The 16,122-nt window shown below is 40.5% G+C and overlaps 1 protein-coding gene across 1 annotated transcript in view; it reads right to left on the bottom strand.

Moving 5' to 3' along the window:
* The window catches only part of obscna (obscurin, cytoskeletal calmodulin and titin-interacting RhoGEF a), a 45,182-nt gene that overhangs the window by 7,517 nt on the left and 21,543 nt on the right, over nt 1-16,122 (bottom strand). The window contains exons 39-74 of the mRNA XM_067598171.1: nt 15,833-16,099; nt 15,337-15,603; nt 14,817-15,083; nt 14,386-14,652; nt 13,889-14,155; nt 13,296-13,562; nt 10,919-13,174; nt 10,757-10,829; nt 10,555-10,649; nt 10,329-10,441; nt 9,972-10,172; nt 9,715-9,797; nt 9,415-9,588; nt 8,941-9,100; nt 8,715-8,816; nt 8,310-8,474; nt 7,964-8,122; nt 7,615-7,792; nt 7,231-7,344; nt 6,782-6,949; nt 6,099-6,201; nt 5,884-6,013; nt 5,137-5,774; nt 4,779-4,809; nt 3,576-3,730; nt 3,155-3,288; nt 2,962-3,074; nt 2,333-2,501; nt 2,072-2,159; nt 1,782-1,982; nt 1,638-1,698; nt 1,470-1,547; nt 1,204-1,376; nt 860-886; nt 596-748; nt 27-72 (exon numbers count right to left, since the gene is read on the bottom strand). Of these exons, the coding sequence (XP_067454272.1) occupies nt 27-72; nt 596-748; nt 860-886; nt 1,204-1,376; nt 1,470-1,547; nt 1,638-1,698; nt 1,782-1,982; nt 2,072-2,159; nt 2,333-2,501; nt 2,962-3,074; nt 3,155-3,288; nt 3,576-3,730; nt 4,779-4,809; nt 5,137-5,774; nt 5,884-6,013; nt 6,099-6,201; nt 6,782-6,949; nt 7,231-7,344; nt 7,615-7,792; nt 7,964-8,122; nt 8,310-8,474; nt 8,715-8,816; nt 8,941-9,100; nt 9,415-9,588; nt 9,715-9,797; nt 9,972-10,172; nt 10,329-10,441; nt 10,555-10,649; nt 10,757-10,829; nt 10,919-13,174; nt 13,296-13,562; nt 13,889-14,155; nt 14,386-14,652; nt 14,817-15,083; nt 15,337-15,603; nt 15,833-16,099 (7,943 nt within the window). The remainder of the gene's footprint in view (nt 1-26; nt 73-595; nt 749-859; nt 887-1,203; nt 1,377-1,469; nt 1,548-1,637; nt 1,699-1,781; nt 1,983-2,071; nt 2,160-2,332; nt 2,502-2,961; nt 3,075-3,154; nt 3,289-3,575; nt 3,731-4,778; nt 4,810-5,136; nt 5,775-5,883; nt 6,014-6,098; nt 6,202-6,781; nt 6,950-7,230; nt 7,345-7,614; nt 7,793-7,963; nt 8,123-8,309; nt 8,475-8,714; nt 8,817-8,940; nt 9,101-9,414; nt 9,589-9,714; nt 9,798-9,971; nt 10,173-10,328; nt 10,442-10,554; nt 10,650-10,756; nt 10,830-10,918; nt 13,175-13,295; nt 13,563-13,888; nt 14,156-14,385; nt 14,653-14,816; nt 15,084-15,336; nt 15,604-15,832; nt 16,100-16,122) is intronic.

The following is a 16,122-nucleotide window of genomic DNA, read 5'->3' as shown; positions in this document are numbered from 1 at the left end:
AACAATTGTGCTGTTTTTTGTCTCACCTGGAACCATTCGTGGCTCAAGCACTCAAAGGCAGATGGACGCTTCCTACAGTAGGTGGAGGAACATTGGGAGTGGTCAAACGTGTACTATATTGCACCTTTTGCCACACCTAAGAGTGAGGTTAAGCTGTACTCAGCACTTTGAGAACACCTCTACATAACAGTAGCAATGTAAGAATTTCAACCACTGAAGATTAGAAAAACATTTTCAGCTAATCTTTCAACATTGAATCAGATGACTAGTACAGCCATCAAGAATCAGCAGCACAGTCTATGCAGCTTTATGCAGCTTTCAGCCACTTTTGGGCACATTATTTTATTTAGCCAGTTGGTTGAGCCCCTCTACAGTAGATCTTACTTTTGACTGAGTATTTCTTTAAATAATAAATCTAGACAATGTTTTTTAGTGGAATCAGAATAGGCATTTATATAACTGTAACTGATGCTCATCATGCTATGACATTTGCACAAACTTTGCAAGGAAACAACTGTGATGATTTTACAATTTGGTGTGTGACTTGATGTTTGGATAAGTGACAGTGTAAGGAATGCTGGAACAGGTTTCCTACTCTGGATCTGGTTGAAGGAGCATGTGGAGAAAGTCCTGGGCCTCGGGGCTCCTGTACATGACATCAGGGGCATCCCAGTTCAGTGTCCCTTCGCCTACCCTCAGCAGTGTAGCACGATCCGTCTCACCCACAAAAGGGCATCGGCACACCAGACTATCATGAGAAAGAATGACATGCATAGCTAAAAGAGACTTGCATACAACCTTTTGATATAATGTATACTGAAATGTTTGAGGCCATTATCAAAAGTGCAGTGATACATACCATAGATAGGTTATAACACCCACAGACCTGACAAAGAGAATAGTAAATATTTCTGTTATGTCATCTCATTTTACTGAACAATTTACAATAGAATACAGTTTATAATTTTTAGGTTTAAATTCATTTCAAATTATAAGTATTCTTTATTATCTGCTTGTTGCACTAGATGGTCTACCTATGTACATACATACATACTTAAAGCATCAGCAAATTTGTCACAGAAAAACATTATTTTACAAAATAAATATAGAAAACTGATAATGTATAAAACTTTTGGCACTGATTGTGATTTCCTGGGTGGTAAACCTTATCTACCAGCTAGCCACATCGCTAGTTAAACTCACCAAATATCTGTGGCCACAGTAACTGGTTCTTGGTGAATAATCTCAGGTGCAACAAACTCTGGTGTACCAAACATGCTGTATTGGTGCCTGGATGTGTCTATTTCCTGGCAGAAGCCAAAGTCACATATCTTGATCTCATCTCTCGGTGGGTACACCATTAGGATATTCTCAGGCTGAAGGGAGTATAAATAGAAATTAAATTAGGAGTTGCATGTAAAATAGTGCCACTGACAATAATGCAATGTTGTTTGGACCCAAAATCTCACTTTAATGTCCAGATGCAAAATGTTCAAGCTGTGAATGTGACCAACTCCCTCAAGGATTTGCTGGATGTATGATTGAACCTGAAATGAAAATATAAGATATTTGTCAAGAGTCATACAACATATTTACAAGAAAAAATGATTTTGTGGGGGAAAAATGTAATCTTTTACCTCTCTCTCTGAGACTGATCCTCTCAGTAAAAGATGATCCACAAGTCCATGAGAACAACAGCTAGAAATTGTGTTAAGGAACAAACTAAACACACTGTGAGGAAAAAGTGGTGATTATATCATGACATTTAGAAGGAAGGATACATTTCTGTGATTAGCACCAGCGTGCGTCTGGTGCAAAAGAAATCCAGCAGACAGGCCACTCTGGGATGAGCCAGACGGGAGAGCAAGTCCCTCTCCTGGAAGGACCTGGTCCGAGTGCTGCTCCGCAGAGGCAGGAACTTGGCAGCAAAGACTTCACCTGTCCTTCTGTGGATTACACGTTTTACTACCCCAAATGTTCCCCTAAAACACAGAGAGAGATGAAGATGGTTATATCAAATCTGGGAGATCATGGGCAGCTTGGATTATGTCAATATGAAGCATGGCTTCACCTTCCAATTTCCTCATGGACATCATAGACAGAGAATAGCTTCCTTCTCTTCCCCAGTTCCACCTCTCTCTCCTGAGACTCCAGTGGACCTACAGAGAGACCATATAATTTGAAAAACTGCCTGTCTTCCTTACAACAACATAATTATGTAACATGCTTTACACCTAAGTTACACTGATCATTAATCTAAATAAGGTTTTGCAGTTAGAACTTATTATTTTATCAACGTACTGATGAGTAGCAGTGCATGCTGTTGTCTCACCTTCCTCCACTGTGAGCTGAGCCTGGCATGAGGCACGCCCAGAGTCATTGTAGGAGAAGCAGGTGTATATGCCACTGTCTTCACCCTCAGGGCACACTATGGTCACTGAGCAGCGGGCACCATGCTGTACTATTTCCACATTCTCATTGGCTGTGAGTTCCTCTCCATCCTCCAATCACAGAAGAGAGAGTTATAATCAGGATAGATGTACCAATCCCTTTGGTTTACAAACTTTGGTCAAATATTTTACATTGTGACCATTTAAAAGGATGTGATGACCTTCTGCGTATCGAGTGGAGGTTTATTAATTCTCAGAGCAGGCAGTGTGGCTGAAATCTATTTAGTATTATACAAGAAAAAATATAAACTAAAAAGAAATCAACAAATATATGAACAAAGAAATGTGTTTTTTTTTGTGAATTTCATAGTATGAGTTTGTAAATTGTGTTTCCATATTGAAAGAGGGTTTTGCTCTCAACTGGCCTTTCCTTAGTTAATTATAAGTAAATGGAAATCATATTAGTAACTTTCATGGTAGGACTAAGAGTTTTCTATCCCCTATATCATGTTTCACCCCTATCCCAAAGTATCAGGTGACCAACTCCCTCGGGTGGGAACAGTGCTCTTACCTTGTACCACTGTATTTTAGGGGTAGGCCTTCCTGTGATGATGGCAGTAAATGTAGCTGGTTGGCCAGGCTCTACACACAGGTCCTCAGTAGGTACCTGGATGGAGGGAGGCGCTGAACAGGAAATGAGAGCACTTAGTGATCATACAAAGTTTGATAATAATCACACTCTTATGTTAAAGAGACAAGAATACCATCTGTAATATCCTGCATTGGCTCTGCGATGTAGATCTCCTCTTCCTCTTCCTCTAGATAATACAGAGGCTGCTGTACAGCCCGATCCATGGATGTAGAAGCAGGAACAGTCTCTTCAGTGCTACACTCAGTTCTGGAGACAAAGAAAAGATAAAAAGGAAAAGGTGGTTATTAAATACAACTGATCAAGTCAGTAAATAACATTTTTTTAAATATATATTCACAAAACAACTTCACTGATTCTAAAATTTACTTTTTGTACTTCTCAGTTTTAATGTCACAAATGTAGAAATTACTATTACTCTATATAATAGAGACTTTTATTAACCACTGACAAAATTTGCCAGGTTGTTAGTGTAGTGCATTGACTTTAGAGGAAGGAAAGGAAGGTCAATACAACAATGTTAGTACTGAACTCACTGTTCACTGTATCCAGGAGGGAAGATCGTCTTAGCAACAGTGGTGGGGTTGAAGTCTGTTTGTAACCATTTCTTCACAAAGGCAGTGGACCAGCCCTCTGAGTCTGCATCTATGACAAACAAAATACCACTCAGCAGGAATTTAAGAGTTAGAGGCTAAAAATAAGTATATATTTAAAAATATATATCTTAAAGAATTATCACTTTGCCTTGACTGTTCTGTATGTATACTATATCATTGAAAAAGTACATTACCTTACAGACCAGGAGCAGTAATAATGCATTTCTTACCTCTGGACTTCAGGGTTTAACTCAACTAACCCACCACATCAACAGGACATGGGCACATGCCCACTCCTGCAGGGACCACCTGCCCAGCACATGACCATCTTGTATTTGTCGGAGTGAAGAGTTAGCTGGGCATGCGTTGGCAAGAGGAAAAAGTGGAATGTTGAGCGATTATTTGTTATCATGACAATGATGACTTACATGGAATGGTCCATGTGAGGAACTTCCTGCTTTAGGAATAGTAGAGGGAAGATGGAAAATCATGTAGGTTATAGACAATGGAAGGGCAAACATGGTGAACCGGTGTCCAAAAGCCAGAAATAATATATATGTGATTGAGACAACTTTGTAGTGCATGTGAAGTAAATCATACTGTATTTCAAACTTACAATAAGTTTTCATCAGCAACAGTGAATTTGGTTGAATTCTATACTACTCTATGTTACTACTTCTATTGATTTCCGTTTGTGATAATAACAGTGGTAAATTAATAGAACAGTTGGAAAATCACTTTATAATTTAGGACAATAATATCAGTGATTTCTATCTCTTTATCTAAATCACAGCTGTTAGTTGTGGCACCTCAGTGGTTCGGCTGACTTTTGGATCCTAAAGTCAGTTTAATGGAGGAAGAAATGATCTAGTCTGTTTCAATCCATGCCTTCTGTGGAAAGTGGAAACATGATGAAAAACACAAAAACATTCCATACAATGAATGTATCAATGTCTTTTCATGGGTGAGGATGCTAGGAAGTACAGTATGGTGTCTATGTTGAACGGTAGCCACTAGATCCCACTGGGTTATGGCAACGGAAGGTTGTTTAGACATAGTTATGGTTAAGTTTGAGGGTTGTTTCTCACATGACTGCCATGTGACCTTAACAACTCTTGAGGCTTGAATTACAAACAAACTCACATGCACTAACATGCTCACGCGGTCGGACCGGCTATCAGAACCAAGAACAGAGAAGCTCGGATAACAACACACTCAGAGGGAGTGTGACTTCATTCACTGCTCAGGTCGCCATTACTCCACTATATCTTTACATAGCAAATAGTTTTTTGCTGACATCAAGTGAGGCTCAATGTCATTTGCACCTTTAATCTTAGTTCAGAGATGAGTTCAGAATGGTGGTCTGGGAGATTGGTTAGTCACTGATATTTGCATTCAACAGAGACACAGACAGTGTGCAGTTATGAATTTTACTGTGTATTTCTCATCAAATGCTTACTTTTAAGTTGAATGAGTAAGACAATTACTCATCTCAAATTACAATATTAGTGATGGAAAAGTGAGAAATGGATGCAAAGTGTGTTTTATCTCATGCATACCACCATATAATGCAGTTAATAGTTGTGAGACCACATTCACTGTACTGTACAGCTCCTTTTTCTGTTTCATCTTTTTGGCATTCACTCCATGCCCAAATCCCTGGGGATCTAGTGACAACTGGTATGGTAGTTGACATGAGTGTGTGTGAAATGGGAAGAAGGAAAACATGAGTAAAGTCTCAAAATGGTATAAACTTGATAAAATGGATGAATGGTAGTGGTTGAAAGTGGAAGTTGATGCAAACTGTTGCAGCATGTTGTAAAGTGAAGACATGTCACATGATGTGATGCAAAAATGGGTGACGGGATAAGGAGTGAAGTGGACTGAGGTGAAACCCGGACCATGGCATGTGCTTACACCCTTCTCAAACAGAGCTGAACTAGTGAAAGTGTGGAGCATCCGCATGAAAACCCTTTCATGGTTTTCCATGCTCTGTGGAGGATATTTACCTTCAGCAGCTCTGGCTGTCATACCTTTAGGAGGTAAATCCTGTGGTTGGTCGTTCTCAATGTCAATCGGTGGTACATAAGCGGGGCACAGTCCTGCCTTGCACTTCACGCAGCCAAACTCATTCCAAAGCTAAACACAACAAAATATTTGATACACTGTATCATAAAAGAAGATCTCTGACTTTAATTAAGCCAATAATTATGATACACTGTAGATTATATAGATACGGGTATCATACCTCACACTCATACTGTCCAATATCTGCCTCTGTTGCACTGATGACCGTTAGAGACAAGATTCCACTCCGAGCGTCGTTCAGGACCAAATATTTTTGCTTGTCAGTCAGCTCTCTGCCATCTTTCAACCACCTGCCAAGCCAAAAGATGAGTGCGTTTGGCACATAAAATGACCAAAAAAAAATTACATTACAATTACTGTGTTGCCATACTGTACCTGATTCGTGGTAGAGGAGCGGTGAGGGTGGAACAAGTGAACTGGATATCCTCTCTCTCTATCAGACAAGCACTCTCCAGCCGACTCACAAATCTGGGGGGAGCTGGAGAGAAGAACAAATTCAGTAAAATGTCATTAGTGCCCCTAGGAAAGTTTAGATAGACCAGAAAACAAGAAGTAGTGGAGTGGTGCACGTGTTTGTAGTAGTATTATTGATAGCACATAGTGGTAGTATAGCAGTTGTAATCGTAATAATACTACTAGTAGTAAAAATATGAGTGATAGTGTGAAATTTCATTCATCTTACTCAACTCAACTCCACTTAACAAGCTTTTTCTGGAGCTTTCAACTGCATCTCATGGTATTCCTCAGCAAAAATGGTAGTAGATTGTACTCAAACCACACAATGAAGCATCAATTTGTATGGCTGCACGAATGCAAACCATGGTGCTGCTAAAAAGCAACATACATGCTCAGCAGTGGTAGTAGCAAATTTGTTGTAGAAGCAGTATTGTCGGTAGCATAGCAGCAGTAATTCAGTAGTAGTCGTAATATGAAGAAGTACTAGTAGTAATATTATGGGATCCCATAGCTGTCATGTGTTTCTCTGTGTCGGTGCAGTTACAAAGAAACACCTCTGGAGTAACACACCAGTTTGTGCACAGGTACATCCACAGACTCACCTTGCACCACAACCTTAGCCAGAGTGCCTGTACTGCCCATGCTGCTGGTAGCATAGCACGCGTACTGTCCAGAGTCTTCTGCAGTAAGGCTGTCCAGGATAAGGCAGCAGGTACCTGTCCGGTCTGCTGTAATGATGTGACGGGGGTCGTCCTCCAAAGGAAGGCCATCTAAGGAGTATACATTAGATTCTTACTGTGAAACATTATTGTTGTTATTATTATTATTATTATTATTATTATTATTATTATTATTATTATTGTTATTATTATCATCATTATCATTATCATTATCATTATCATTATCATTATCATTATTATTAATCTGATAAGAATTATTTTCATTTACTCCCAGACAACACGCACAACAACACACCTTCACTTTCAGGCCATAAACTGCACAGAACCTACTGATAATATGTAAATACATATTTAAAAAACCCTTTTCTGACCTTTGAGCCAGCTGACTTCTGGTTTGGGCGATCCTGTGACCTTGCAGCTCAGTTTGATTGTCTGTCCTATCTTTGTTGTGCAATCAGACAGCTGTGATTCAAACACTGGCGGGCCTGTTAATCAACACAAAAACAAATACAGAAATCACACACCAAACATTTGGTGAAAATGTTTGACATATCACAACTTTAAAAATATTTCACCCCTCAACAATCGTGAGAATACAGGACAAGACCAGTGGGTTCAAAATGTCAGAAGTCAAGGTAATCCTCTATCAGCTATTGTATTTTGAACAATACTGACTGGAAATAGGAAGAGAAAGATTTAATAATCTTATAATAATTGTCAAACTTGACGTGGTGTTGACTTCCCTTCACACTTACTGTTAGTAGGCAGGCTAGAACGTTGTTGTAGCTCCTTCAGATCTTTGAGCCAGGAGAGTTTAACCAGTGTGGAGCGGCCCTGCAGTGTATACCTCCGCATTGAGCCCCTGTGCTCATGCCACAACCCCCAAGACTTTTCATCTCCACCCAAACTCTCCTTTATTTCCACATCATTCAGCTGGGTAGATCGCAAAAGAAAGAATGACAAAGACGGGAGAGTGGGAATGTGAGGTCAAAAGGTGGAAAAAGCTGTGAGAGTACACAGATGTACAGTAATTGTCATCATGTGTGTCTTTTTAGTATTGGTTCACACTGGAAAGTAGAACAAGTCAGAAAAGTTAGATGTTACCTTCATTTTATTCTTGAAGGTGTAGGTATCACAGTTCATGCCGGTGTCTTTTTTCAGCTTACAAAGTACAATACATTCCTTGAAGAGAAAGACTTGTCTCTGATGCCCTCTAGAGGTTGTTTTCATTTCAGGAGATTCTTCCCACACTGTGAAGACTCCCTGGAAGGAAAACAGCAAGCAAGAACCATATTTTTATCATGTCAGGTGTCATGACTTGAGGCTGATAATTCTTGAAGTAATTTTTGTATTTTTAGATATAGAAGTGTTAGGTAATATTGTGGAACAAAGTTATGAACTTGGTAATAGAAAAGAGGGCCTTATATGATATGAAAACATCTGTACTGACCTGTCGCACAGGCTCGCCCAGGGCAATGAGAGGTGCTGGGTAGTTCTCAATGAGGGAGACCTGGTGCAGGTTGTCAGACCTCCAGGGTAGACAGGACACCAGAGAGAAGGCATCCTCCAACAGACAACAGCTCTGGCCACTCTTTGCTTTGTTCTTGATGAACTCCTGCCAATAAAATTTCCATTTACAGTCCAGGCATTCAGCTGACACTCTCAAGAAAGAACTTCAATGTGTGCAACAACAAAATAAGCGTAAATGCTTAGAGTTAAGTTGAGACAAATATCTGATATGCAAATATTGAGAGGGTTGCAAAGAAATACTTCTTAATGTATGAATAATACATCTTTAGGCAATGCTAATATCATGCTGACGTTAAAGAGGTTTCACACACATATTTGTACTGACTTTCAGTAAAGCCTGGTACGTCTGAATCCTCTCTACTGGTCTCTGAAGGAAGGTAATGACGTCCATGACAGGAGCCTCAGGCTTATCAGAATCTGTTAACTCCTGAAATGTAATGAGCAACATATTAAAGAAATTACATTAGATAAGTGTCATAATGTTGCTATTCAGCACCTTAGTTTCCACAATCTGAGTGTTAATATTTATTTTAAATCCTGGTGGGACATACTTTGAAATACTGTTGGATAGCCTTGTCAGAGATGCAGGCCTCTGCTTGTGCTTGTCCCACCATGTAGTGAAGATACTTTTCAAAGTCTTCAGTGCGCTTGATGAGATGCATAGCAATATCATCATCTGTGGCACAATCTTTCAGTTTGGGAAGAATGGACCTGAGACAGCATAAAATAATACTAAGTTCAAAAGAAGATTAGACAGACAGCTACTGTACATTCATTGTTGTTCTTCTTAAAATTATATTAAAGAGGAAAGAAAGGTGAATACACTGTAGGAAAAAAACACACTACAAACATCTATGGATTGAGTATAGACATACAATTAATTTCTGACTGAATGATGATTTTTTGGTAACAGAGTTTGATAGTACAACATGCAAATAAATAATACATAATAACATATTCAAAAGAGCATATATTAATTATGAACAATACAGTACAAGTACAATACACATGAATGTGTGTATTACCCCTCATGTAGAGACACAATGTCCTTGATATTCCTGAAGATGATCTCTTTCTGGTTGAGGATGTTAATGGGGACATGGCGACTAGAGTCCAAATAATTTAGCTGGTGAGAGGTGAACACCTTCATCTCCTTCACAAACTCCTCCTCTCCATCAATCAGGCCTTGGATCAGTTGGCTAAAGAAAGCATTATTTGTTTTATTGTGAGATTTGTCAAATAAATGTATCTATTGCTCTGTTACATTCTTTCCAGTTTATTTAACTTCAGTATATATATCAGTATATAATGGTAGAATGACTGACCTCAGCGTTCTCCTGTACTCTTCTCCGGTGGATCCAATTCCATCAAGATCCTCTTGAGGTGCTCTCAATTGTGGGAAGGTCTCCTGTTTAAAACAGCAATTATTACTAAAAGATTATTTTTCATTACCTGGTTAATCTTTGAGTTGAATTTGATGTTTCTATTGACAGTATTACACCACAAATTAACATGATTATTGTTTCAGAATATGGCATATTTGCTCAATACTGGAATTGACATCTGAATTTTCAAATTCTACCTTTCTCTTCTTCTCCAGGTAGGCTGGACACACCCACCCCTGTCGTGCAGGGTTGGTTTTGGTGGGTTTGGTCCTCACCAGCCATCTGTCAGGATGAACAGAGTCCAGGACCTCTACATACTGGCCCTCCTTCAGAATAAAACTATCCTTATTTCCACTGATAGGACTGCAGTCAGCTCGAGCCACATACATTTCAAATGTCTAAAGGAATTAAAAAGCAAAAACATTACATCATTTAGGGCTCATACAATCAAATGTGCACTGTTAATTCACATTTATTACAATAATGATTATAGAGCACACAGATTAGGTCCATAAATACAGTACTGTTCATCCTGTACATCCAAGAAAAAATACCTCTAGTCTATCCTCTTCCCCTTCAGACTCTGATCCAGAAACAGTACTAACTAAGGGGGTGTGGGCACGATGGTGCTTAGGAGATGGTGTCCTCATTTTGCCCTCTTGGGCTCCTATAAATTACAGACAAAGATCGTTTTAGTATACCTGATAGGAACCTGGGAAGAAGTAGTGGAAAGGTGATAAATAGTTAAAAACAATAACGAAAGAAATCAACATTGCTGACCTTTGACCTTCAATAGGCTCTTAGGAGGTTGTGGAGCAGCTATCTGCTCTTTACTGTCTTTTGGAGGCACTTGGTCTGCTGCTTTTGGTTCGTCCCTGTGACAATATTTGTACATATTTTGGCCATCTTCATGAGCACAAGATTTTTAAAAAATTGTAATAAAATTCAGACAACAATACAAATCTTTCCCATGCTCTCTGACCTTGGTATAGTTGGACTGATTTCAACAGGTTCCATTATATCTGGAGCAGTGTCATAATCAGAGGGACTCGACACTGTTGAAAGCAGGGTTTAAAACATGAAAATCATAAGCACAAAACCATTTGTTTAATTATTACAGCTCAGGTATAAATGTGTTACTCACTGGAGCTGGCAGCAATGAGTGAGGATCCTCTCCTCTGTTGGAGGTTCATCTGAGTATCCTGCTCCATCAGATTGTAGGCCTCCCACAGAGAGACGTTCAAACTTTCTACATAGTTCGCAGCATCTGTAGTTGAAGTGGGTACCTGGGCTTGAGTCTGAGGCAGATTCTGAGTCTGTGTTGTGACCTGTGCCTCAGGCTTCAGCGGGGCAAGTTGCAGAGGTGTAATGGCTGCAAGAGGTGGGTGTACAGGCTTCTGGACAACTGTTATGTTTCCATTGTAAGAGGTCACACCAAACTTATTCATCACCTCACATGTATAGATGCCACTGTCATTGTTGGTCAGTTTAGTGATCACTAGAGTGCATACACCATTCTCTGTTGTCTCAATGCGGTATTGCTTATCATTAGTGATTTGTTGGCCGTTTTTCAGCCAACGCACTGTGCTGGGTTTTCCTTCTACAACACACACTAGAGTGACTGTACTGTTAAGATCTGCACTCTGGTTTTTAAAGACCTCTTTAAAGGCCGGTCGCATGTCTTTGCGGGTTTTGTAGCCTTTAAAGGCAGCCTGGATCTTAACTGCAGCCTCTTGCATTTGTGGTTCATCTTCAGGGCTGATGTCAATCTCAGGGGCGGCCTCCTCAGATGGGAGGGTCCTCTGGAGTACATTAACTGGAGGAAGGGTTGACGGTTGAGTTGACCTTTCAGCAAAAGAGTCAATGGGTCGGACATCGCTGTGGATCGCTGGTATCTCAGTCAAAGCTTCTGAGAAAGTTTCATCTTCAGAAATATAAAGAAGAGGAACGTTTTCTGTCGTCTTTGTTGTTTGTCGTTCTTCCTCCCTTCTCATCGGCTCGACTGCCAGTATCATTTCCCGGTCCACTTCAGGTTCTTTTCTCATGGGTTTTACTGGTTGTTTGATCGGCTGTTTAGTGATAGCATCCTTCTCTGCAGCTTTCCCATGTTGCCTCAGTTTCTCAGGTATTTCAATGTCTGTTGTTACTGGCTGGTTTCTCTCAAAGCTCGGTTTCTCTACAACCTCTTGTTTCAAAGGCCATATTGCCTGTTTTATTGGCTCATCTTCAGTTGTTTTCACCATACTTCTTGTCAGCTGTTGTTCATCTTGATCTGTTTCGGTGTCCCTCGATGATTGTTTTTCCATTCTACCCTTTGCTTTGCTTTTTGTCCTCACGGGTGGTTTCGGAGGGACAAATTCAGCCTCTTTATCTACAGGCTTTTCTGGGAGTTTTACTGCACATTTGTCCAGCTGATTTATAGAAGGCACTTGTTTCACTGGCATTTTCTCTCTCTCTGCCTCTGTGGACACTTGTAGTTTAATGCTGTCTCTCTGTCTAAGGTCTTCTTCAGAATCATTTACTGTAGTGTTTAATGATTGGGGAATGATCTCCTCAGTTTCCTTTTGAACATATTTAAGTGGTTCCCTTCCCCCTGATACCTTTACTTTAGATCTTACTGGTGGTTTCAAAGGCTCTTCTTCTGTCTTGTTTATTTCACATTCCTGAACTGTAGACTTCACTTCTTGTTTCTTCATTGTTTCCTCCCCAATTAGCTTTTCTAGTGGTTTCACAAGCTGTCTTTCATCCTCACTGTTCTTCCACAGGACTGTTCCTGGCTGGCTCACCTTCTTCTCCACTTCCCCTTTTTTCTCTAAAGGTTTTCCTGGTTGTTTTGAGCTCTGTTCAACTTCAGGTTTCTTTTGTTCACCCACAGTGAACACCCTGTCTGACTGACTTACTTCATGGTCAAGCTTGACTAATTTCTCCAGGTTTCTTTCTGGTTGTCTCTTCTCTATGAAAACTTCACTTTCCACATCCGAAGGCCGAGCTGGCTTTTCCACTTTCCCGCCATCCTTCTCAAGTAATGTCACTGGTTTGTCAGCTTTCTTGTACACATCACTGTCTTTGTCCTCATTCCTCTCCAGCTGTTTTTCATTCTGTGCAACATCAAAGTCTTTCTCCATAGACCTTGCAGGTTGGATCCCGTTTTGGTCTTGGTTACTCTCTCTCTGAATAGACTGTATAGGCTGTTTTAGGTCAAACATGGGTTCCGTATCTTTTTCTGAAATTGTGATAGATGCTTTTCGCATCGCCCTCTTCTTGGGCACTGGAGGAACGGGTTTGGCGTCTGAGAGGCCAGGCTGCTCGTTCTCTGGAGTAGGAGTTGGTTCAGAAACAGTGCCCTTTGCCTGCGGCAGTATTGTGGGAGGCTCTGCCTTTGGTGGAGCAGGTTGTAGTGCTAGGCAAGAGAATGAAAAAAATTTAGAACTGATTTATGCATGGTGGAAGTTGGAAAAAAGAAAATGAATAAACTCATCTTGCCCTGTAAAATTTCCAATCAGGTATCTAAATGCACACACCTTTTACTGACACAGTTGCAGTGGTCTCTGCACTTCCTGCTTGACATGTATAGCTGGCACTGTCCTCTGGACTGAGATCTTTGATGTGGAGCTGGAGGAGGCAGCCATCCTGCTTCATCTCATACTTCCTGTTTGCTCTCAGTGGCAGTCTGTTCTTCTTCCATTGAACTGACACCCCGGGTTTAGACAGCTCACAGTACAGGGAGGCTGTACCTCCTTCCTCAGCCTCTACGCTTTGTAAGTCTTCCGTGAATAAAGGTGGGAGCTCTGCAAAATAGGAAAGGATTGGAAAAAACTGGATTATTCAGTTTTTAGTATAGTAGGAAAATGCTTGAGACCTAACCAGAAGGAGACAAAATTAAGACCTTAGAGGCAACTTACATTTGTAGACATTCAAATTGCAATTTAAGTAACAAAATACAAACCAATAACTTTAGACAAATAGGAAAGTACTTAAAATTTTGTTGTGTAGATACAAGAGAATAAAAAAAAAATTTAGAACTGATTTATGCATGGTGGAAGTTTGAAAAAAGAAAATGAATAAACCCATCTTGCCTTTTAAAATTTCCAATCAGTTATCTAAATACACACACCTTTCACTGTCACAGTCACAGTGGTCTCTGCACTTCCTGCTTGACACGTATAGCTACCACTGTCTTCAGGTTTGAGATCCTTGATGTGGAGCTGGAGGAGGCAACCATCTTCTGTCATCTCATACTTTCTGCTGGCTCTCAGTGGAAGCCTGTTCTTCTTCCATTGCACCGGCACTCCAGGTTTGGACAGTTCACAGTGCAGGGAGGCCTCACCTCCCTCCTCAGCCTCCACACTTTGTAATTTTTCCTTGAAGAATAACGGGAACTCTGGGAAAGTGGGAAAGATTGAACATAATTATACAAATTTGGTGAATTGCAAAAATGTTTGCGATCTAACCAGAACAAAACAAAATTGTATTTTTTTAATACATACAATATCAGGACGTTTTCGCCCTCGTATAGTGTAGATGGTGGGTTTGCAATACAAGCAACATAAAAGAGAGTTTATTACTATCACTGAACTGTTCATTGCAATGCAAACTAGCAAATGGAAATACCTTTTACAGACACACTTGCAGTGGTCTCTGCATTTCCTGCTTCACATGTGTATCTCCCGCTGTCCTCAGGTTTGAGATCCTTGATGTAGAGCTGGAGGATGCAGCCATCCTGCTTCATTTCATACTTCCTGCTGGCTCTTAGTGGCAGCTTGTTCTTCTTCCATTGCACTGACAACCCAGGCTTAGATACCTCACAGTACAGGGAGGCTGTACCTCCCTCCTCAGCCTCTACGCTTTGTAAGTCCTCCGTGAATAAAGGTGGGAGCTCTGGTAAAAATGGTTAAGGATTGGAAAAATATTATTTTACATCTTTAGCATCGTGGTAAAGGGGAAAACAACATTATTTTACTTAATGCATAGAGTACCGAGACTTTTTTTAGCCAATTCACACTGTAGATTACATTGAATTGCTCTCTGCCAAATGCACACACCTTTCACTGACACGGTAGCAGTGGTCTCTTCACTTCCTGCTTGACATGTGTAGCTGCCACTGTCCTCAGGTTTGAGATCCTTGATGTTGAGCTGAATGAGGCAGCCATCTTGCTTCATCTCATACTTTCTGCTGGCTCTCAGTGGCAGCTTGTTCTTCTTCCATTGCACCGGCACTCCAGGTTTGGACAGTTCACAGTACAGGGAGGCCTCACCTCCCTCCTCAGCCTCCACACTTTGTAAGTCTTCCTTGAAGAGTGGAGGGAGCTCTGAAAAAATAAGTGCAGAATAGAAAATCATTGTACACCTTTAGCGAAATGGGACATACTTGAAGCCTAACAAAAATTTAACAAAATTGTATATGATAGTAGAGAAATTATCAAGACTTTTCAGCCAACTTAGGATGTAGATGGTGGGATTGCAATATTGGCAACTTAGCACATACCAGAAACTTCAGAAAACATCAGGAAAATGCTTGTATGCAGTACTAACACTGAATTGCTCACTGCCAAATACACACACCTTTCACTGTCACAGTCACAGTGGTCTCTGCACTTCCTGCTTGACACGTATAGCTACCACTGTCCTCAAGTTTGAGATCCTTGATGTGGAGCTGGAGGAGGCAACCATCTTCTGTCATCTCATACTTTCTGCTGGCTCTCAGTGGAAGCCTGTTCTTCTTCCATTGCACTGGCACTCCAGCTTTGGACAGTTCACAGTGCAGGGAGGCCTCACCTCCCTCCTCAGCCTCCACACTTTGTAATTTTTCCTTGAAGAATAACGGGAACTCTGGGATAATGGGAAAGATTGAACATAATTATATAAATTTGGTGAATTACAAAAATGTCTGCGATCTAACCAGAACAAAACAAAATTGTATTTTTTTAATATATACAATATCAGGACTTTTTAGCCATCGTATAGTGTAGATGGTGGGTTTGCAATACAAGCAACACAAAAAATGTTTATTGCTATCACTGAACTGTTCATTGCAATGTAAACTAGTAAATGGAAATACCTTTTACAGACACACTTGCAGTGGTCTCTGCATTTCCTGCTTCACATGTGTATCTCCCGCTGTCCTCAGGTTTGAGATCCTTGATGTAGAGCTGGAGGATGCAGCCATCCTGCTTCATTTCATACTTCCTGCTGGCTCTTAGTGGCAGCTTGTTCTTCTTCCATTGCACTGACAACCCAGGCTTAGATACCTCACAGTACAGGGAGGCTGTACCTCCCTCCTCAGCCTCTACGCTTTGTAAGTCTTCCGTGAATAAAGGTGGGAGCTCTGGTAAAAATGGTTAAGGATTG

Source organism: Thunnus thynnus, chromosome 8 (genome assembly GCF_963924715.1).
Source record: "Thunnus thynnus chromosome 8, fThuThy2.1, whole genome shotgun sequence".
NCBI classification, from domain to species: Eukaryota; Metazoa; Chordata; class Actinopteri; order Scombriformes; family Scombridae; genus Thunnus; species Thunnus thynnus.
The sequence above is the reverse complement of the archived record's forward strand: the minus strand, read 5'-3'. Positions and strand labels throughout refer to the sequence as shown.